The sequence below is a fragment of the Osmerus mordax genome, chromosome 6, assembly GCF_038355195.1.
Source record: "Osmerus mordax isolate fOsmMor3 chromosome 6, fOsmMor3.pri, whole genome shotgun sequence".
NCBI classification, from domain to species: domain Eukaryota; kingdom Metazoa; phylum Chordata; class Actinopteri; order Osmeriformes; family Osmeridae; genus Osmerus; species Osmerus mordax.
The window spans coordinates 20332823-20355920 of NC_090055.1; the positions used below are offsets into that span (position 1 = coordinate 20332823).

The following is a 23098-nucleotide window of genomic DNA, read 5'->3' on the forward strand; positions in this document are numbered from 1 at the left end:
CTCTCTCTCTCTCTCTCTCTCTCTCTCTCTCTCTCTCTCTCTTAGTCTCAGTGACTCATCCAACTATTGTTTGTTGACTTGTCATTACTACCCAGAGAAAAGTTACCAATGTTAATCTGTGCTGAGGAGGCGTGCCCCTCTCCTGTAGCACAGTGTCAGAATCTCAGGCAACAGTGTCTCTCGCTCACTGCTCTGTGTGGAGGTCTGCCTGTGTGCTCTGGAAGGAAGAACTATCCAGCCAAGCTCTGCTGACAGTACAGCTGACTAACAAGTCATGGGTGAGTGTAATGGTCCCTCGCAGGGCTGTGTTTGAGCCACTTCCACAATGTCTGGCCTTTTTCTGTCAGCGGCGATGGAATTAGCATTTGTTTTAAAAAGCTGTCGCAATCTCAAGAAACTATTTTCACTCGAGTCTAAACTGAGTCTGTGGTAGCTTTAGCTCAGACACCCTTTAATTGAACACATGACTTTGGTCTGTGAGTTGTAAACGAGGGTGGAGTATTGACATGAAACCTGCGTGTGGTTTCACTGTGTGTGTCTGTCGGGTCATGTTTCAGTGCAGGCCAGCGCAGAACCGTAGAAATAATATGTTTGTTGTTGTTATTCAAACATGGTGTTTGTAGACGTGTACCTACTGTCTCGCGAGGTGTAACACCTCACAATGACCAATTCTGTTTTACTGTAAAAGTAGGTCAATGTTGGCCCCCAACCTTTGGACTGACCTGTCATCTCTGTCAGTCCAGTGTTGTACCTTACGAGCTAAGCCTTAACAAATATGCCACATAAGCTCACTGTATTGTGATTCACAAAAGGAGTTTGCAACAGACGTCCAAGTGGGTTTGTTCAGACAGGGTAAAACTGAGATCTGACGCACAACAATACCATTCCTCTTGTAGGACTTACGTGTCCTGCCAGCCCAACACAACAGCCGTGAGACAGAACCTAAGTGTTCTGTCTGTAGTGTCAGGTTGTGTCCTCCAGCTGCACATACCTGCAGCACTCCCAGACATGCTCAGACAAGACCAGCTTCTCACTGGATGCTGGGACACATCTGCCATGGAGTCTACGGAAGATTTATTCCTGCACTTACTCAACCAACGATGTTATGGTTGCTTGAATAAAAGTTTTTGCCCTTAGCTGTTTCACCACCTTTACATTGTTGTAACACCATGGGTTACCGTTTTTTGCAGAAATATTAACACAGCATGCTATTTCTACTTACTTTCTATTTCAAAATGTGAACGATAAGGCCTCAAATGACAATATGACTTGAGGACTACTTTAATGTCAATGTTCAAACACATTTCCACCCAGCTCTGGGTGTCTCTCAATGGAACAAGGATTCTTTCAGTCTTTTTGAACCATCATTGGACTTGGGACGTGAGCAGATGTTTAACTGTGGTTCTCTTTGTGACAAGTTAATCACATTAGGAGAGACAGTGGTCTTCATCATGAGATAGTCACATCAGAGCAACAATGATCAGAACAGACTGAAGACAATGTCACAGCACAACGCTTGTTTCCGGAGGAACATCTCAAACACCCATCACACTGCCCAGTACTGTTGTGTCTCCACGGTTACCTTTCCAGTAACGATGTGTCTCCATGGGTGACCTGTCCAGTCACGTGTCTCTATGGTGACCTGTCCAGTCACGTGTCTCTATGGTGACCTGTCCAGTCACGTGTCTCTATGGTGACCTGTCCAGTCACGTATCTCTATGGTGACCTGTCCAGTCACGTATCTCTATGGTGACCTGTCCAGTCACGTATCTCTATGGTGACCTGTCCAGTCACGTGTCTTATGGTTACGGTGTGTTGCAGAGGTGCTGGTGCTGATTGACTTCGAGGGCACCATGGGGGATGAGATGACGGTGCGCGCTGGCGAGGTGGTGAAGAAGGTGACCAAGGCGGGCGAGGAGGGCTGGCTGGAGGGGGAGCTGAAGGGGAAGAAAGGGATCTTCCCGGCCAACTTTGTCAAGGTCTCTGTCACCACTGCTCCCTGTACTCGTGTGTGTGGAAATTTACTCGTGTGTGTTTGTGTGTGTGTGTGGAGATGTACTCGTGTGTGTGTGTGTGTGTGTGTGGAGATGTACTTGTGTGTGTGTGTGTGTGGAGATTTACTTGTGTGTGTGTGTGGAGATGTACTTGTGTGTGTGTGTGTGTGGAGATGTACTTGCGTGTGTGTGTGGAAATGTACTTGTGTGTGTGTGTGTGTGTGTGTGGAGATGTACTCGTGTGTGTGTGCGTGTGGTGTGTGTGTGTGTGTGTGTGTGTGGAGATGTACTTGTGTGTGTGTGTGGAGATGTACTCGTGTGTGTGTGTGGAGATGTACTTGTGTGTGTGTGTGTGTGTGTGTGTGTGGAGATGTACTCGTGTGTGTGTGTGTGTGTGTGGAGATGTACTCGTGTGTGTGTGTGGAGAGGTATTCGTGTGTGTGTGTGGAGAGGTATTCGTGTGTGTGTGTGTTCACGCTGGGTTTTTTTCACAGAATGTGTTTGTGTGCGTGGAGTTTCTGTGTGTGTGTGTTTGCATGTGTTGTGTGTCTTATCACGTTTTCTTGTCCAATCAGGAGGTCCCAGTGTATCTGATTGGAGACACCAAAAGAGAACCAAGGAGTTTAAGGAAATGTATGTTTGTGTTTCTAATCTCTTAACATCACCTTTTTACCGTTTAAAAGTACCCATTATCATATACAGTATAAAGTACCCATTATTATACATCAATTACTCAGTAGTATTTCCAGTCCTCATTCAGTGTGTCTCTACCAGAGTTAAACCTAGATGTGTTTGTCAGCCTCACAATACCACTGCTCACAGTCAAGAAAATCAAAGAGGTTTTGAAGTTACACCCCCTTTTGTCAACAAGTTAAAAAAATGTGATTAGTTAGAGCTCTTCTGGTCAGACTGCCTGTCATCCAGAGAGTTTCTGGTAACACTTTAAAACCAGGTGTTTGTAATAAGAATGAGTTACTAGGTAATAAGGCCGTTATAAGATGCTCATTAACATTCATGTGTGTTATTACATTTACTTTTAGTCATTTAGCAGACGCTCTTATCCAGAGCGACTTACAGTAAGTACAGGGACATTCCCCCCGAGGCAAGTATGGTGAAGTGCCTTGCCCAAGGACACAACGTCATTTTGCGCGGCCGGGAATGGAACTGGCAACCTTTAGATTACTAGCCCGATTCCCTAACCGCTCAGCCACCTGACCCCTAATTAAGACAATATAAGCGTTAATAATATTAGTAAGGGTTAGAGCAAGGGTTAGTTTTAGTGTTATTGTAAGATAAGTGTTGGTTAATAAGTAATAAGGCCCTTATAAGATGTTTACTAACATTGAAATGTGTTAATAAGACTTACTAAGGCCTATTACCTAATGGTTACAGAACACCCTGGATCTAAAGTGTTACCGAGTTTGTTTACAACGTCTGAAAGAGCGACATGTAAAGAGTACTGCGTGCCCACTGTTACTGAACAGAAGAGTAGCTTTGGAGAAGTCAATGCATCAGAAGCTGAACATGGAGGGGTTGCAATCTGTATCATCTCAGAGCATTCAGTTAGCCCTCAGAGCGCTCAGTTAGACCTCAGAGTGTCTCTGAATGAGTCATTAGTTAGAACAGACATTCTGAGGTGTTTCATCAAGATAATACCACATGTCATTGTGTTAGTCCATTACCACCAACACTGGAGCTGTTTGGGTCTAACGACCATGTTTGAGAAATGTCTGTTTTTCTGCAGCCAAGGTGACAAAGCAGTCCAGGAAATGTGAAGTGGCCTTCCCCTACAGTCAGCTGAACGAGGATGAGCTGGAACTGGTTGTCGGGGAGACCGTGGAGATCTTGAGAGAGGTGAAGTGCTGCTGCCATCTCCCCTGTACCTGAGACACATGCTAACTAGCTACAGCCTATCCTCTCTCTACCTGAGACACATGCTAACTAGCTACAGCCTATCCTCTCTCTACCTGAGACACATGCTAACTAGCTACAGCCTATCCTCTCTCTACCTGACACACATGCTAACTAGCTACAGCCTATCCTCTCTCTACCTGAGACACATGCTAACTAGCTACAGCCTGTCATCTCCTCTGTATCTGAGACACATGCTAACTAGCTACAGCCTATCCTCTCTCTACCTGAGACACATGCTAACTAGCTACAGCCTATCCTCTCTCTACCTGAGACACATGCTAACTAGCTACAGCCTATCCTCTCTCTACCTGAGACACATGCTAACTAGCTACAGCCTATCCTCTCTCTACCTGACACACATGCTAACTAGCTACAGCCTATCCTCTCTCTACCTGAGACACATGCTAACTAGCTACAGCCTGTCATCTCCTCTGTATCTGAGACACATGCTAACTAGCTACAGCCTATCCTCTCTCTACCTGAGACACATGCTAACTAGCTAAAGCCTGTCCTCTCTCTACCTGAGACACATGCTAACTAGCTACAGCCTATCCTCTCTCTACCTGAGACACATGCTAACTAGCTAAAGCCTGTCCTCTCTCTACCTGAGACACATGCTAACTAGCTACAGCCTGTCATCTCCTCTGTACCTGAGACACATGTTAACTAGCTACAGCCTGTCTTCTCTCTACCTGAGAAACATGCTAACTAGCTACAGCCTATCCTCTCTCTACCGGGAGTCAGATGGCTGAGTGGTGAGGGAGTCGGGCTAGTAATCTGAAGGTTGCCAGTTCGATTCCCAGCCAGGCAAAATGACGTTGTGTCCTTGGGCAAGGCACTACACCCTACTTGCCTCGGGGGAATGTCCCTGTACTTACTGTAAGTCGCTCTGGATAAGAGCGTCTGCTAAATGACTAAATGTAAAAGGAGTTCAATGTTTCACCTACCTGAGACACATGCTAACTAGCTACAGCCTATTCTCTCTCTACCTGAGACACATGCTAACTAGCTACAGCCTGTCATCTCCTCTGTATCTGAGACACATGCTAACTAGCTATAGCCTGTCCTCTCTCTACCTGAGACACATGCTAACTAGCTACAGCCTGTCATCTCCTCTGTACCTGAGACACATGCTAACTAGCTACAGCCTGTCATATCCTCTCTACCTGAGACACCTGCTAACTAGCTACAGCCTGTCCTCTCTCTACCTGAGACACCTGCTAACTAGCTACAGCCTGTCATCTCCTCTGTACCTGAGACACATGCTAACTAGCTACTGCCTGTCCTCTCTACCTGACAGACACATGCTAACTAGCTACAGCCTGTCATATCCTCTGTACCTGAGACACCTGCTAACTAGCTACAGCCTGTCCTCTCTCTACCTGAGACGCCTGCTAACTAGCTACAGCCTGTCATCTCTGTACCTGAGACACATGCTAACTAGCTACAGCCTGTCATCTCTGTACCTGAGACACATGCTAACTAGCTACAGCCTGTCATCTCTGTACCTGAGACACATGCTAACTAGCTACAGCCTGTCATCTCTGTACCTGAGACACATGCTAACTAGCTACAGCCTGTCCTCTCTCTACCTGAGACAAATGTTAACTAGCTACAGCCTGTCCTCTCTCTACCTGAGACACCTGCTAACTAGCTACAGCCTGTCATCTCTGTACCTGAGACACATGCTAACTAGCTACAGCCTGTCATCTCTGTACCTGAGACACATGCTAACTAGCTACAGCCTGTCATCTCTGTACCTGAGACACATGCTAACTAGCTACAGCCTGTCATCTCTGTACCTGAGACACATGCTAACTAGCTACAGCCTGTCCTCTCTCTACCTGAGACAAATGTTAACTAGCTACAGCCTGTCCTCTCTCTACCTGAGACAGACACACGCTAACTAGCTACAGGGATGTTTAATTCTACACTAGCAGACATTTTTATTCAAATCACAGTGGGGAATATGAGCCTGTGACCTCTTGATCTTCAGTCAAATGCTTTAACCACTAAGACATACACGTCCAGATATTAGAGAAGTCGTAGACTGTCAAATACATTATTTATGAACATTATTATAAATAATACCTTCCCTCAATCTGTGGTTCACACTGTCGGTGTTTTAGACTAAACATACAGTCTAACACAAATACAGTACTGCAGTGCCAATGCTGACAATGAATGCATGGAATGAATGTGCTTGGGTTATGTAAGTATCAGATTGACAGGCATACGTTGCTATAAATAGAACTGAACCCGGTTCTCATATTCTTTGTCAAGGTAAGAGAGCCATTCTGGAATGTTCTTTAGAAACCTTGTGAAGTGTGACAGGGAACTGGTGAGACCAGTTCTCAACACGTTTGCGCCTGTCAAGTTATCTCATCGAGAGTCCTCATAATTTCTGAGTAAAAGCTCCAATGTTGATGTTTTGCGTCCTAATCTGCTGCTGGCTGCTGAAATGCAGGCCGCTTCCTTTCAGGAGATGAACAGAAAAACATCAACTGTTGACCTTTAAAATGATCCTCCCATTTCTCCCTCTTCCCTCCTCTCCCTCCTCCTCCTCCTCTTCCTCCTCCCCCTCCTCCTCTCTCCCCCTCCTCTTCCTCCTTTCCCCTTCCTCCTCCTCTCTCCCCCTCCTCCTCCCCCCCCTCCTCCTCCTCCTCTCTCCCTCCTCCTCCTTTCCCCCTCCTCCTCCTCCTCTCTCCCTCCTCCTCCTCTCTCCCCCTCTCCCTCCTCCTCTCTCCCTCCTCCTCCTCTCTCCCCCTCCACCTCCTCCTCTCTTCCGCCTCCTCCTTCTCCTCTCTTGGCCTGTCCCTGGTGTGTGTTCCTCCGCCTGTGGTGCTTCCTGTCCCGTGCTCTGCAGATCGAGGATGGCTGGTGGATGGGGATGAAAGACGGCCGAATTGGAGCGTTTCCCTCCAATTTCGTCAAAGAGATCTTCGTCTCTCCGAAAGGTGCGTCTCGTCCCAGTGTCCACACAGCCGCCACACCAGGAACGTGGGCTTGTTTTCAAATGTGGGTGGAACAGCTGTTTTAATAACTGACGATGCGGCCGTTAAATATGATTTTATTCATATAAAGTGGGAGGGACAGATTTGACATTTTCAACGGTGAGTGATGAAACCTAGGCCCCTGCATAACCGGCGTAGTCGTGTCGCTCTGCGGTCACTTCCCTCCCGATCCTCCCCACACTGAGGTTTGAACTCTTCCCCCCCGATCCTCCCCACACTGAGGTTTGAACTCTTCCCCCCCGATCCTCCCCACACTGCGGTTTGAACTCTTCCCCCCCGATCCTCCCCACACTGAGGTTTGAACTCTTCCCTCCCGATCCTCCCCACACTGAGGTTTGAACTCTTCCCCCCCGATCCTCCCCACACTGAGGTTTGAACTCTTCCCTCCCGATCCTCCCCACACTGAGGTTTGAACTCGTCCTCCCGATCCTCCCCACACTGAGGTTTGAACTCTTCCCTCCCGATCCTCCCCACACTGAGGTTTGAACTCTTCCCCCCCGATCCTCCCCACACTGAGGTTTGAACTCGTCCTCCCGATCCTCCCCACACTGAGGTTTGAACTCTTCCCTCCCGATCCTCCCCACACTGAGGTTTGAACTCGTCCTCCCGATCCTCCCCACACTGAGGTTTGAACTCTTCCCTCCCGATCCTCCCCACACTGAGGTTTGAACTCTTCCCCCCCGATCCTCCCCACACTGAGGTTTGAACTCGTCCTCCCGATCCTCCCCACACTGAGGTTTGAACTCGTCCTCCCGATCCTCCCCACACTGAGGTTTGAACTCTTCCCTCCCGATCCTCCCCACACTGAGGTTTGAACTCTTCCCTCCCGATCCTCCCCACACTGAGGTTTGAACTCGTCCTCCCGATCCTCCCCACACTGAGGTTTGAACTCGTCCTCCCGATCCTCCCCACACTGAGGTTTGAACTCGTCCTCCCGATCCTCCCCACACTGAGGTTTGAACTCTTCCCTCCCGATCCTCCCCACACTGAGGTTTGAACTCTTCCCTCCCGATCCTCCCCACACTGAGGTTTGAACTCGTCCTCCCGATCCTCCCCACACTGAGGTTTGAACTCGTCCTCCCGATCCTCCCCACACTGAGGTTTGAACTCGCCCTCCCGATCCTCCCCACACTGAGGTTTGAACTCGTCCTCCCGATCCTCCCCACACTGAGGTTTGAACTCGTCCTCCCGATCCTCCCCACACTGAGGTTTGAACTCGTCCTCCCGATCCTCCCCACACTGAGGTTTGAACTCGTCCTCCCGATCCTCCCCACACTGAGGTTTGAACTCGTCCCCCCCGATCCTCCCCACACTGAGGTTTGAACTCTTCCCTCCCGATCCTCCCCACACTGAGGTTTGAACTCTTCCCTCCCGATCCTCCCCACACTGAGGTTTGAACTCGTCCTCCCGATCCTCCCCACACTGAGGTTTGAACTCGTCCTCCCGATCCTCCCCACACTGAGGTTTGAACTCGTCCTCCCGATCCTCCCCACACTGAGGTTTGAACTCTTCCCTCCCGATCCTCCCCACACTGAGGTTTGAACTCTTCCCTCCCGATCCTCCCCACACTGAGGTTTGAACTCGTCCTCCCGATCCTCCCCACACTGAGGTTTGAACTCGTCCTCCCGATCCTCCCCACACTGAGGTTTGAACTCGCCCTCCCGATCCTCCCCACACTGAGGTTTGAACTCGTCCTCCCGATCCTCCCCACACTGAGGTTTGAACTCGTCCTCCCGATCCTCCCCACACTGAGGTTTGAACTCGTCCTCCCGATCCTCCCCACACTGAGGTTTGAACTCGTCCTCCCGATCCTCCCCACACTGAGGTTTGAACTCGTCCCCCCCGATCCTCCCCACACTGAGGTTTGAACTTGGTACCTTTGATATAAACAGCGCTTTAACCAGCCGCACCATCAAGCAGCTCGCTCTTCGATGGTGCGGGTGGGGCCGGTATCCATACTGAGGAGTGAGTTAAACCAGTTCAACTCAGTTCCACCTGCTCACACACCTGCTCACACACCGTACGGCTGAGAGCTGCTCTTGGTTCTTGTGAGGACTGACAGCTTCACAGAGCGGATCCTGATCTGAGTGATCCGTGTTCTCCTCATAGCAGAGTACTGTACCCTCACTGCTGGTCCAGATGGACAGGACTGACTCTGGTGGATGTGTTGCAGATGTGAAGCAGAACGAGGGCCGGCCCAGGCCGAAGCTCTCCGACGCAGTCTTCAGTAAAGAGGTACAGTTCAGATCGCTGCCACTGGAAGCATGGGCAAAACTTTACATTCAGGTTGCATTAACTTCATGCGACTATCAGTACCTATAGTGTGAACATTGGAGGTTCATAAGAATTCCTAAATGTAATTTAATGGTGTGAAGTGTTAATGGTATGGATTTTGAAAGTGTCAGTTGAAGGTTGCGTCACCAAAACAAGATCAGTATTGACATCCACTTATCCCTGGGAAGCCCAGCCTCTCCCATACCAATATGTTATAAGTATAATGCGCACAGCTTAACTGTCAGTGTACAGTAGTTATTACATAGCAGTTCCTATGTAACTACAATGTTTTTACTACGGGTACTGCCATTTAGTTGCACGGTAGTTAAGGTAACCACAACGTATTAACCACAAGTGTTGTCGAAGGTTGTTTACTATACGTACGTGTTCTGTGTTTTTGAGCAGAACAAGCTGTCTCAGAGGACCAGCGTTAGGAACAAGACGAAGAACGGTGAGTCCACGCATCTCATGTTGCTGTCAGAAGGCCCCCAACAGCCACCCTCCAGGCTGCTCTCACTGCCCCCTCACACACAGCACAGCACCCTACACACCCTCCAGGCTGCTCTCACTGCCCCCTCACACACAGCACAGCACCCTACACACCCCCCAGGCTGCTCTCACTGCCCCCTCACACACAGCACCCTACACACCCCCCAGGCTGCTCTCACTGCCCCCTCACACACAGCACAGCACCCTACACACCCCCCAGGCTGCTCTCACTGCCCCCTCACACACAGCACAGCACCCTACACACCCTCCAGGCTGCTCTCACTGCCCCCTCACACACAGCACCCTACACACCCCCCAGGCTGCTCTCACTGCCCTCTCACACACAGCACAGCACCCTACACACCCCCCAGGCTGCTCTCACTGCCCCCTCACACACAGCACAGCACCCTACACACCCCCCAGGCTGCTCTCACTGCCCCCTCACACACAGCACAGCACCCTACACACCCCCCAGGCTGATCTCACTGCCCCCTCACACACAGCACAGCACCCTACACACCCCCCAGGCTGCTCTCACTGCCCCCTCACACACAGCACAGCACCCTACACACCCCCCAGGCTGCTCTCACTGCCCCCTCACACACAGCACCCTACACACCCCCCAGGCTGATCTCACTGCCCCCTCACACACAGCACAGCACCCTACACACCCCCCAGGCTGCTCTCACTGCCCCCTCACACACAGCACAGCACCCTACACACCCCCCAGGCTGATCTCACTGCCCCCTCACACACAGCACAGCACCCTACACACCCCCCAGGCTGCTCTCACTGCCCCCTCACACACAGCACAGCACCCTACACACCCCCCAGGCTGATCTCACTGCCCCCTCACACACAGCACAGCACCCTACACACCTTCCGCTCACCTGGTTCTGGAAGGCTATTTCTAGAACAAACGTCCTGCATGGTCTATGCAGACGACAGCTCATTGTTGTTGTGACAGAGACTGACATCGTTTTGAACCCGAGGGCTTTCCGGGCGTGGACACACAGAAATACTAACTCTTACCTTGACTCCACGTCAGGGATTATGTCGGAGGTCAAGTCAGAGGTCAAGTCAGAGGTCAAGTCTTTCCAGTGGAATCTCAGTGCAGACACAAACACTAACTCCAGTCATACATAGATGAGGGTTTAAGCCTGCCAGGACAATTGTTCCAAACGACTCATGACAAAAGAATCATTCCATCACTTTTAGACACATCATTAGAAGGGCATTTCAGTAATAACCTGGTTCAGCAGAAACACCCATTCCATTCACGCCTTCTACTGTCTCTCTGCTCTCCCCGCTCTGCCTCCCTGCAGTGAAGGAATGCTGCCAGGTCATGTTCGACTACTCTGCGCTGACGGACGATGAGCTGTCGCTCCAGAAGGGCGACATGGTTACGATCATCTCCAAGGTTTGAGACGTTCTAAGTTTGCGTCCTCCTGTCCAACAGTCTTCAGCCCGTGTTCCTCCATCTCTTCTCCTGACACAGCTTCCTGAAGTCATTTCATTACAACATGCTAACGCAGAGACTAACGAGGCGGCCGTGACCTCACAGGCCTTCTAGTCTCTGAGCTGCCGACGCCGTGGCTCTCTTATCTCATAGGAAACTTTGACGGGAGGATGACAGACACAATCTACTGTATGACGCAGCAAAGTCCAATTACATGGAATAGAGCAACTGTCGAAATCAGAAACAATTGATGTTATCAGTGGGGGAAAAAACGATTTTCCGTAGAGAGCTTTTGAAGACGTCACGATATCTACAGCTGCGATCAACTGTGTTTCCCGTGGCCTTGTGATGACCCGTCACGCAGAGATGTCGGCTTGCCATGGACACAGTGCGGTTCTCCCAGGCGCTCATTATTCCCTCTCATGTGCCCCCGGCAGGACACGGAGGACGAGGGGTGGTGGGAGGGAGAGCTGAACGGACACCGCGGTTTCTTCCCTGACAACTTCGTCATGGTGATACCAACTGACACGCTTCAAGTGAGTGGATCTGGGAAGTTGTTTTTATCAGAATTCACAGAGAACTTCCCGCATTCCTAGGGATTTTTCATTTTAATTTCTTTTTTGCTAAAGGTTATGAAGCCAAGGACGCATCTTCCAGTAATTATTATAAATTATTATCGGTTATTTACTCGACAGATCAGGTTGTAAACCTTTTCATCTGTAGCTGCTGAAGTCTGGGAGATGTCTCTGAGAACAGAATCTGAGTTGTTAATCTGTAGTGTGTGTGTGTTATTTCTTCTCTTGCAGTCCGGGTCTACCAGCCTCCCGCCGGTTCGGAAAGGCACAGAGAGACGATCAGGTGAGACCTACTTCCTGTAAAATCAAAACAACCACTACGACAGGAAGTGGCAGTGACAGCCAATGCATTGTTGCACAGTATTATAATTGTTCTTACTGTTCACCCTGGTTGGAAGCTGAGGGGTTGATATCACTGTGGCTAGTAAAGACCAACCATTCCTTGACTTTAAACACCAAAATACTGTCATACTGTCAAAATACTGTACAACCACAATCAAGACATAGACTGACTGGCAGGAATGAACAGAGGATACAGGCAGGTGAGAAACAGACAAGGCAACATTGGTGCAACAGTAGGACTAAACTAAACAGTTGGCAACAGATCATACAGACAGACCATGGGGATGAATAGGACAACAAATACTAAGGGGAGGGGTTAACAGGTGAGAGAGCATTTACAGAAATCGGTGAGGATGAGTGAAATTTTTTTTTTGAAGGCAGGGATGGAAATGAATGTGTCCAGTTTGAGATGTTTTTGCAGAGCATTCCAGTCAGAGGCGGCAGCGGACTGAAATGATGCTAGCCCTAGGATGGATTTGTGTTTGGGAATTTTTAACTGGAAGTAGAGAGAGGACCGGGTGTTGTGTGTGACAGGAAGCGGATGCAGCAGGTGAGCCAGGTAGGGGGGTGTCCGGTGAAGAAGGGTCTTGTAGATGAGGATAAGCCAGTGAATATTACGATGGGTGTGAAGTGAGGGCCAGTTGACCAGGGAGTAAAGAGTACAGAGGTGCGCGTGGGAAGGGGCGTTAGTGGCAAGGCGGATAGCAGAGTGATAGAGAGTGGATAGTGGTGTGTTGGTTTGGTGTGATTTGCCTCTTGGTGTTTGTTGGGACAATGTGAAATGACACTATTGTCTTTCCAAACCCTTCTAAACCCAACAGCCAACAAGAGAATGTTTGGTGCTTGTTGGTGCTTGTTGGATAAGGTTTGAGCAGAGTGAACAGGCCTGTAGCGTGTAGCGTGTAGCTTGTAGCGTGTAGCGTGCAGCGTGTAGCATGTAGCGTGTGACTGAACATGGTTGGAACTGCTGCACAATCAGCACTATCAGTTTGGAAGGCTGTCAGTCTTCATATCTGCATTGCTCTGTTAGTGTGTGATGTTTTGGCCGACGTGGCTCCCTGATGTAAGTAGAAGCTTGAGAGCACGATCCCTAGAAGAACATCATGCTTCAATACGTGGATCTGCCGTGCTGTCTAATAATAGCTTGTTCTGATAGCGGGTTGGCTTGCCATCACACAAAACCACACTGAGGTTTTATGACCAAAACCGCCATCCATTGTTCTTTTGACCTTGCGCAATTCAGATGTCTTGAGAGCTTATGTAACCCCAGTAGAGGACGATAGTGTGAGGCAAACATTTGTCATGTTTTGTCGAGGATGCACTAGTTTTGTTCCGTCACAAAGTCAGATCTGTCAGCCGGGACTCGTCACGTTTAGCTAGCGTGCTAGGCTCTCTGTTAGCTGATGCTCTTCACGTTTAGCTAGCGTGCTAGGCTCTCTGTTAGCTGATGCTCTTCAGAGATGTCAGAGGGAACTCGTCACGTTTAGCTAGCGTGCTAGGCTCTCTGTTAGCTGATGCTCTTCAGAGATGTCAGAGGGAACTCGTCACGTTTAGCTAGCGTGCTAGGCTCTCTGTTAGCAGATGCTCTTCAGAGATGTCAGAGGGAACTCGTCACGTTTAGCTAGCGTGCTAGGCTCTCTGTTAGCTGATGCTCGTCAGAGATGTCAGAGGGAACTCGTCACGTTTAGCTAGCGTGCTAGGCTCTCTGTTAGCTGATGCTCTTCAGAGATGTCAGAGGGAACTCGTCACGTTTAGCTAGCGTGCTAGGCTCTCTGTTAGCTGATGCTCTTCAGAGATGTCAGAGGGAATTCGTCACGTTTAGCTAGCGTGCTAGGCTCTCTGTTAGCAGATGCTCTTCAGAGATGTCAGAGGCTGGCCAGGCTTAAAATAGTCCCATACGAAGGCTATCTCCTAAAGTGTTTTTCTGAATGTGACCTTTTGTGAAGGACGGGTGCAGTGTTGTTGGTGAAAGGGTCCCTCTAGATCATCTGAAATAGAGAGATAGAGGATGTGTGAGAGACTGCTGCTGCAAGAGGATGAGGAGCTCATATCAGGAGGCTTTCAGCCCTGAGGAGGATGTGGTGGCAGAACAGTTTCATCTACAACACTCCAAATCCTGCCTGAACACACACACACACACACCAACACTTAGACATACACACATTTCTGCTTATGTTTGAATTGGTGAAGTGCTTATTAGGTAACTTGCTGTTTGGTTAGCTGCTAGCGGTTTTGTGAACTTTATCAGTCTCTGTGTTTCGTAGAAACCTCTTTTATTTGATGCTTCTTCATCCAAAGATCTACAGTTTAACGACAGAAAGTCTTACTGTAACTTCAGCCTCCCAGTTCCATATTCTACATGACACATATATGTAGAGATTTGTTCCCTGAAAAGTTCTTCAGGAGACTGCAGTAACTACAAAATCATTTCCCCAGGATTCCCATCCCTCTATTTTCACGCTCACTAGGGAAATGTCACAGGAAGTCGTAGACCATGGTGTGGGTGGAAGGCAGGGGGGGTGGGGGGGCTGGTCATGTGACCAGGCGTCTTGGAGGAAGCGGAGGGCGGAGCCCAAAGAGAGGTCTTGTCTGGGTTGTGTTCACAGACGGGCCAAGGAGCTGCTCTCTCTCTGGTCTGTGGATGGTTGGACTGAAGGTTTAAAGACCACAGGTAGGGTTCACGGTTCAGGTGTTTCTCTGCTGGGAAGGTGTGAAACTCACTCCTTCACAAGGCTGCTGTGTGTTTGGGTGCCAGTGCCGCCCAGGGTCTGAGCGTTTGACTGGAATGATTAGATGGAGCTACAGAAGCTACGCAGAGATTCGTTTGTAGGTTTGTGGCTACTGTAGGTGTCCACAATCCATCTCTGCTGACCCCTGGGAATGGTGGACTGGCTTCAAACAAACACGGTGTTCTAGAACTTGTCAGCAAGATAGGCGGAAACTCTGAGAGATGTTTGTTTAATGTTTTCCTGTAAGAACGTTAAAAAAGATTAAACAATTACGAGGTCTGTGTGAGCAATGTGTGGGTTTGAGAGAGTGTGTGCATGTTTGTGTGTGTTTGTGTGTTTGTTTGAGAGAGAGAGAGTGTGTGCATATTTGTGTGCGTGTGTGTTTGTGAATGTGTGTTTGTGTGTGTCAGCTGCTGTCTGGCCTGGCCCTGGGGATGTATGTTGGTACTAGTGCTGGCCCCAGCTGTGACCTGGCCTGCTCCAGGGAGCTGCAAGGCTGTGGGATCCCATGTTACCGCACTCAAGCTAGGACGCAATAAAAGCAACGAACATTAGCATTGTTTACTTGAGCCACAATAACGTTTACCAGTGTGTACTGGTAGAGACTAAAGGAAGTTTTTTAACGTGAGAAAGGGTACATTCTGGTCTATTTTGGGTTGTTTTTACGAGCAATTATATTTCTGATATACATTTAAAAAAATGTCCATCATTGTTAAACCTTTTAATGACTTATTCACTTGTTGTCTTGTTTCAGTCAAGGTTGAGGCTTCAGCCATGGAGAAGGGGATCCCAGCGAAGCCTAAAGGTAAGACTACCGTGCTGTTGCTGTTACTGTGCTGTTACTGGTGCTGTTACTTTTACTGTACTGTTACTGTGCTGTTACTGTGCTGTTACTGGTGCTGTTACTGGTGCTGTTACTGGTGCTGTTACTGTTACTGTGCTGTTACTGTGCTGTTACTGTTACTTTGCTGTTACTCTGCTTTTACTGTGCTGTTACTGTACTGTTACTGTGCTGTTACTGTGCTGTTACTGTGTTGTTACTGTGTTGATCTTCTATGTCTAACTCATCTATGTTGTCCAGATGAGAAAGCAGAGAGTAAGGACCTAAGAGCCAACCCCCCCACCAAGGTGAAGCTGCCCAGCATCAACAGGCCGTCTCCTCCGCCCGTCAAGGACAAGCCTGCCAAGCCTGCGCCCAGGTGAGTGGAGCGTCTCTCCCTAGCCTCAGCTCTCCTCACCCTGACGTTGTGTCGGACCTCCAGCTTGTCACGGCTCCCCCGTCATGAGGTTGCTGGTGCTTCGTTCCTTGTTGCTGCGGCATGACATCCACCCCTGTTCATGCGTGAGGCCCTCTCTTACCCTACACACCATCATTCAGAGAGGGTCCTAGAATGTTCTCAGCAAACAGAAGGATCTCCCACCCAGCAGGACAGATGAATGGGGCACATGTTCAATGATCTAAACTGCTGTTCAAAGAAGCAGAATGTCCGTTAAATCACACTTCGGAAACAGTTTGTTTTTGTTTTCACTAGCCCTCGCATAAAGCCTTCTCTGAGTTCCCTGGTTGCCATGGCGTTCTGAATGCCAGGATCGCCGAGCTAGTCTGGAAACTAGGATGAGTCACAGTGGGCCTGAACAGACTACAGCAGGCAGCTATTTCCTGTTTCCTGTACAGCACACACCCACACATGCACGCACACACACGCATGCACGCACACATGCTCAGAAGCATTCATGCATAAAAGCACCCCCACACACACACACACACACACACACACTGAGGCAACAAAAACGCCCCTGTGTTAAAGGGACTACTGACAGAGGAAACCGCATGGCCATGTTTACATGGAAGGGTGTGATTTTCACCCGGGATCAGAGACTCAGTGTCCATGTTGGCAGGAGTCACCTGAGGCGGACCCCCGCCAGGTATGAGACGAGGCTCCGCCCCCCCTGCTCCGCCCCCCCTGCTGCTGGGGTGAGGCGCCTGAACACAGAAATCACAGCGCTTTATCATAGTTGGTTTCACAGTTGGTGAAACCAACTATGAACCACAGTGTGGTTTTGACGGAAGGCCTTTTATTATCACCCGCCTTTGTGCGTCTTTCTGCTTGTGCCCTCGCTACACTTGGACTTCCCCTCAGAGAACTCACTGTGACGAGAAACACGTGTGTAAAAACAACAACACAACAGCAGCCTACAGTCATTATTAAGCTTCAGCTCATTTATGATGCTTCTGTTTCACCCTCTTCCCCTCCTCCCCCTCCTCCCCCTCCTCCCCCTCCCCCTCCTCTCCTGCTGCACCAGGCCCAACGGTGCCCTCCCTCCCCCCTCCTCCCCTAACCCCGTGGAGGAGGGCAACCTGGAACAGTTTGATGGCGTGGACGTGTCTACAGAGAAGCTGAACCACCCCACGGCCACCAGAGCCAAGCCCCCCCAGAGGAGACCCCCCTCGGGCCCCCTCACACACGTAGGTGCCCGTCCTCACCACCAGGGGGTGCCAGCACAGGAAGCTCCTCCAGGAAGCTGGGCCCCTCTGAGGCTGGAATCAGTGGGGCAGTCGAGGGGCGTCAGAGCAGGGGTGGAGCAGGGCTGGAGGTGTGTTTTCTAATGTGGGGGACAGCTGGATAACTGAGGATGCGGACCATGATTATAATTTCCTTATTAAGAAGTGGGGGGGGACAGATTTACAATTTTCAGAAAGAAAGGAAATCTGCCTCCTGGGACAGAACGAGAGAGTGTATTGTTCATATTACTTCTTAACCTACACTATTTATGTACAATAAGAGTCTAAAAAGATTGGAATTGAATCAAATGTTAATATTGAAAGTATACAAACTTGTTCAGTCACCACCACCCCAGAGGTGAGGTCAGTAATAGTGTAGCACTGTCTCACCAATGACTAATCAGGTTTTCTCCAGTGAGTCAAAGTTTCCCTGCGGGCAGAGGTTATATTGGTGTGTGTTTCTTTAAGAGGTATCTAGGGGGCGTGGCTAGTTTCAGAGTTTCCCGACAGGAAGTTTTACTAGCATTTACATTTATGCATCTAGCAGACGCTTTTATCCAAAGCGACTTCCAAGAGAGAGCTTTACAAAAGTGCATAGGTCACTGATCATAACAACGTGATAGCCCCAAACATTGCAGGTAGCCAAAACATGAAGCATACATTGTGAAAAGCAAATAAGTCCCAAAAGGAATAACCATAAGAGCATGTAGTTAAACAAGTTACAACTAAACAACATAAACCTCAAATCCAAAGATAATTATTAATTTGCACGAAATGCTTGGTTAGTAACTAATCCTATATTATTATTTTGAAGAAAATCTAATTATTATAAGGAGTTGTATGCAAGAGATTAGGTTTTTATCACAGTGTTACATGTTTCTGCAGACAAAATACACCTGAGGTAGAATAAGCTTTCCAAGAATACATTTACATTTTACATTTACATTTAGTCATTTAGCAGACGCTCTTATCCAGAGCGACTTACACTAAGTACAGGGACATTCCCCCCGAGGCAAGTAAGGTGAAGTGCCTTGCCCAAGGACACAACGTCATTTGGCACGGCCAGGAATCGAACTGGCAACCTTCAGATTACTAGCCCGATTCTCTAACCGTTCAGCCACCTGACGCCCCCCAAGAATATACAATTCATTTAAGTATTTTGGGTCATATAAGTTATTTCTTAACTTGCTGAGACAAATTACAATAAAAGATGGTAACAGACCATTATTTAAGGTTTTGTTTACTTGGCGAAGGTTGTATAAAATCATTAAAAAAAGAAAAAAAAATAAGAAAAAAAGCAGGAAGGTATGTCCTTCCCAGAAACTGCCTGGTAGCAACATTAGTGATGAAACACATTCTTGTACTTTGGTGTTTGTGGCGCCAAATGCAATTGTACATAACTTGATTTAATCGTGTAAAAGCCCTTTGAACGCAGTAATTTTGCTCACTGCTGTTTGCAAGAGTTGCTGACATACAGGGAGTGTTACAAACAGGAAGTGTGACCGACACAGGAAGTGTGACCGACACAGGAAGTGTGACCGACACAGGAAGTGTGACCGACACAGGAAGTGTGTGAGTGCTGGCAGTCCTGGAGGTGTTTGATTGGTTGCTGTCGTTCCCCAGGTTCCTGGGGCCCCGGACCTGACAGAAGCTGCAGTGTCACCCAAGAAGATCCAGACAGAGAAGATCCAGACTAAAGTACAACAGTTATTTTAATCTTCTTCTTTGTGTAAATTGATCCAGCATGTCAGCTGACCCAGTCTAATGGAGATGTGTCAGCTGACCCAGTCTAATGGAGATGTGTCAGCTGACCCAGTCTAATGGAAATGTGTCAGCTGACCCAGTCTAATGGAGATGTGTCAGCTGACCCAGTCTAATGGAAATGTGTCAGCTGACCCAGTCTAATGGAGATGTGTCAGCTGACCCAGTCTAATGGAGATGTGTCAGCTGACCCAGTCTAGTAGAGATGTGTCAGCTGACCCAGTCTAGTGGAGATGTGTCAGCTGACCCAGTCTAATGGAGATGTGTCAGCTGACCCAGTTTAGTGGAGATGTGTCAGCTGACCCAGTCTAGTGGAGATGTGTCAGCTGACCCAGTCTAATGGAGATGTGTCAGCTGACTCTGATTCTGCTGCTGGTCACCTGCTGGTCGTTGTGGTTGCAGGTTGCAGAAAACCTGGCACCGACCTGCTCTAAAGCAGAGCCCCAGCCCAGGACCTCTCCCCCAGCCCGGCCGGCCCCGCCCAAGGCTGCGGGAGAGGGGGCTTCCCAGGATGGCCTGCAGGCTGAGGTCAAAGAGCTCAGGATGGCCCTGGAACTGCTACAGGCACGGCATGTGTGAGTACTGCCCTCTTCTGACCACTCATGGAATAGGCATATTTTCTTTAATATCATGAGCAAATAAAAGTATTGGCATTATTTCAAGGTATAGCCTAAAACAGCTTAGTAACCAATTAACTACTCAGCATCTGTAACTTGTCTGGATCATTCTGGAAATGGTAAATGTCTTTTTTAAGCTGTTGTCTCCTCACTCACCAGGCGAGACATTGAGGAACTGAAAGAAGAACTGAAAGAGGAGAGGACCAAACGCACAGCTCTGCAGGTTAGTGAGGTGACCTAGACCTCCACAACCTAGACCACAACCTAGACCACAACCTAGACCACAACCTAGACCACAACCTAGACCTCCACAACCTAGACCACAACCTAGACCACAACCTAGACCACAACCTAGCCCTCCACAACCTAGCCCTCCACAACCTAGCCCTCCACAACCTAGACCACAACCTAGACCACAACCTAGACCACAACCTAGCCCTCCACAACCTAGACCTCCACAACCGAGACCACAACCTAGACCACAACCTAGACCAACTCAATATAGACTCCACAACCTAGACCACAACCTAGACCACAACCTAGCCCTCCACAACCTAGACCTCCACAACCGAGACCACAACCTAGACCACAACCTAGACCAACTCAATATAGACTCCACAACCTAGACCACAACCTAGCCCTCCACAACCTAGACCTCCACAACCTAGACCACAACCTAGACCACAACCTAGACCAACTCAATATAGACTCCACAACCTAGACCGCAACCTAGACCACAACCTAGACCACAACCTAGACCAACTCAATATAGACTCCACAACCTAGACCACAACCTAGACCACAACCTAGACCACAACGTAGACCACAACGTAGACCAACTCAATATAGACTCCACAACCTAGACCGCAACCTAGACCACAACCTAGACCACAACGTAGACCAACTCAATATAGACTCCACAACCTAGACCGCAACCTAGACCACAACCTAGACCACAACCTAGACTACAACCTAGACCAACTCAATATAGACTCCACAACCTAGACCACAACCTAGACCACAACGTAGACCACAACGTAGACCAACTCAATATAGACTCCACAATCTAGACCACAACCTAGACCACAACCTAGACCAACTCAATATAGACTCCATAACCTAGACCACAACCTAGACCACAACCTAGGCCACAACCTAGGCCACAACCTAGACCAACTCAATATAGACTCTACAACCTAGACCACAACCTAGACCACAACCTAGACCACAACCTAGACCACAACCTAGGCCACAACCTAGGCCACAACCTAGACCAACTCAACATAAACTCCACAAGACCTGTGCTAGACCACAACCTAGATATTCACTACATAGACCACCACAACATACACCACCACAACCTAGACCAGCTCAACCTAGACCACCACCTAAACCTCCACCCATACAACCATGTGAGGAACTGAGTGATCTAATGACCCCTAACCCTAATCCTCCCTGTGCAGGAGGAAGTACAACGTCTTCTGCCCAAACATTAACCCCCTCCGGTACCGCTCAGTGCACAGCCCTCACGCTCTGCAGGGCCCAGCCCTGGAATGGTGAACGGGACCGAGGCTAACAGGAAGTGAGGCGGAGAGAGGGAGGGGACGCAGACCGATACAGTAGCTGTGTCTCCCTGGTAACTGTAGCTAAGGATACCGGAGGAATAGAATCCGTCTGGTTGCTTAGTGATAGAGAATGCTGGACCTTGACGCTGTGAGCAGATATTTAATATTGCAGTTCTTGTTATGGTCAGTCCGCTGCCCCCTGTGGAAGAGATAGATGGTACACACCAAGGAAGAATGGAGGGTAACATGTTTTTCTTTCTTTCCAATATGGGCTTTTTTTATTACTATTTTGTAGTTACATAAGTGGAACTATTTTGATAATGAAAAAAAACTATGACTTAATTATTACTTTTGAACATCACAAATTTCTTTATTCTTGTACACACTGTAAACTGCAATTGTATATAAAAGCTACTGTGTTTTAAAATGTTTTTGTTTTTATGAAGCAGCTTGCATCTGTGGACATTGTCATTGTTTTGGAATTACATGGTTGTGGAAATGTTCTTTTAAGTTGTAGTGTTTCTTTCATCCACCAGGGGGAGCCTTTGCTCTGCTATTGTCTGATGTAACACAAACGTTTGTAACTTCTTTAGACTTTATTTACTACTGGAAAGCAACAGTAGTTAGTTTGTTCCTTTGCAAGAATTTTCAATCAATCTTTTACGTGATCAAGTTAGGTTGAAGTGTGTTACATTTATTTATTGTTTCAACATTGTTTAAAAATGGTTGTGTAGTCAAACTGAATAGAAAATAATGAACGCCAAGAATAAAATAAACAATTTTGATTTTTCCACCAGAAAAGCTTGCAGGCGCTGTGTCCAGCAGCTGTATAAAGAACATATCAGAGTTCACACTGGATATCTAAACTCCCAAACTTAGAACAAGATGACTCATCAGAATGTAAACAGCGAATGCTGGGATATGGCGAGCCTTGCTGTTCAATTTTTGATAGAATTGAGCGGTGTTTGTTGTTTTCCGTTCAGTTCCAGTGGCTTTTATTGTCATTTCAATCATATCCAGATCGTACAAAACACAGAGAAACAAAAGAACGTTCCTCCAGGACCGTGGATCAACAGCACATACCTCATGAGACACAGACCTCATGATAGACAGACCTCATGAGACACAGACCTAATGAGAGACACAGACCTTATGAGACACAGACCTCATGAGAGACACAGACCTCATGAGACACAGACCTAATGAGAGACACAGACCTCATGAGACACAGACCTCATTAGACACAGACCTCATGAGACACATACCTCATGAGACACAGACCTCATGAGACACAGACCTCATGAGAGACACAGACCTCATGAGACACAGACCTCATGAGACACAGACCTCATTAGACACAGACCTCATGATAGACACAGACCTCATGAGACACAGACCTCATGAGACACAGAGCTCATGAGACACAGACCTCATGGGAGACACAGACCTCATGAGACACAGACCTCATGGGAGACACAGACCTCATGAGAGACACAGACCTCATGAGAGACACAGAACTAAATAGAAGAAGAACACATAGGAACTAAATAAGACCTGTCCAATGAGACTTGTCCAACATCACATAGGCACAGTGAGAGACAGTGCAGGGCTGACGAGGGCCACCAGGACCCACCAGGGCCGACGAGGGCCGACCAGGGCCACCAGGACCCACCAGGGCCGACCAGGGCCGACGAGGGCCGACGAGGGCCACCAGGACCCACCAGGGCCGACCAGGGCCGACCAGGGCCGACCAGGGCCACCAGGACCCACCAGGGCTGACCAGGGCCGACGAGGGCCGACTAGGACACAGTTCTAAGTGTCAGATGTTTCCCATTTTTGGGCCTTGACTCGTTGGTCCGTCA

The 23098-nt window shown here is 48.6% G+C and overlaps 1 protein-coding gene across 1 annotated transcript; it reads left to right on the plus strand.

Moving 5' to 3' along the window:
• Nucleotides 1-162: 162 nt before the first annotated feature.
• Nucleotides 163-21739, plus strand: sh3d21 (SH3 domain containing 21). Its single transcript, XM_067238801.1, has 17 exons — nt 163-278; nt 1822-1979; nt 2570-2627; nt 3739-3848; nt 6775-6865; nt 9096-9157; nt 9602-9647; nt 11011-11105; nt 11582-11680; nt 11951-12002; nt 15545-15595; nt 15872-15989; nt 17095-17257; nt 18917-18991; nt 19457-19629; nt 19831-19894; nt 21135-21739. Exons 1-17 carry the CDS (start codon nt 275-277, stop codon nt 21165-21167), a joined length of 1452 nt encoding a protein of 483 aa, XP_067094902.1. The 5' UTR covers nt 163-274; the 3' UTR covers nt 21168-21739.
• Nucleotides 21740-23098: the final 1359 nt, after the last annotated feature.

Bases quoted from the DNA above. Each gene is read 5' to 3' on its own strand.
- sh3d21 (XM_067238801.1), top strand. The intron at 12,003-15,544 runs GTGAGACCTACT...GTCTTGTTTCAG, and splicing joins AGGCACAGAGAGACGATCAG to TCAAGGTTGAGGCTTCAGCC. The intron at 18,992-19,456 runs GTACAACAGTTA...TTGTGGTTGCAG, and splicing joins CAGAGAAGATCCAGACTAAA to GTTGCAGAAAACCTGGCACC.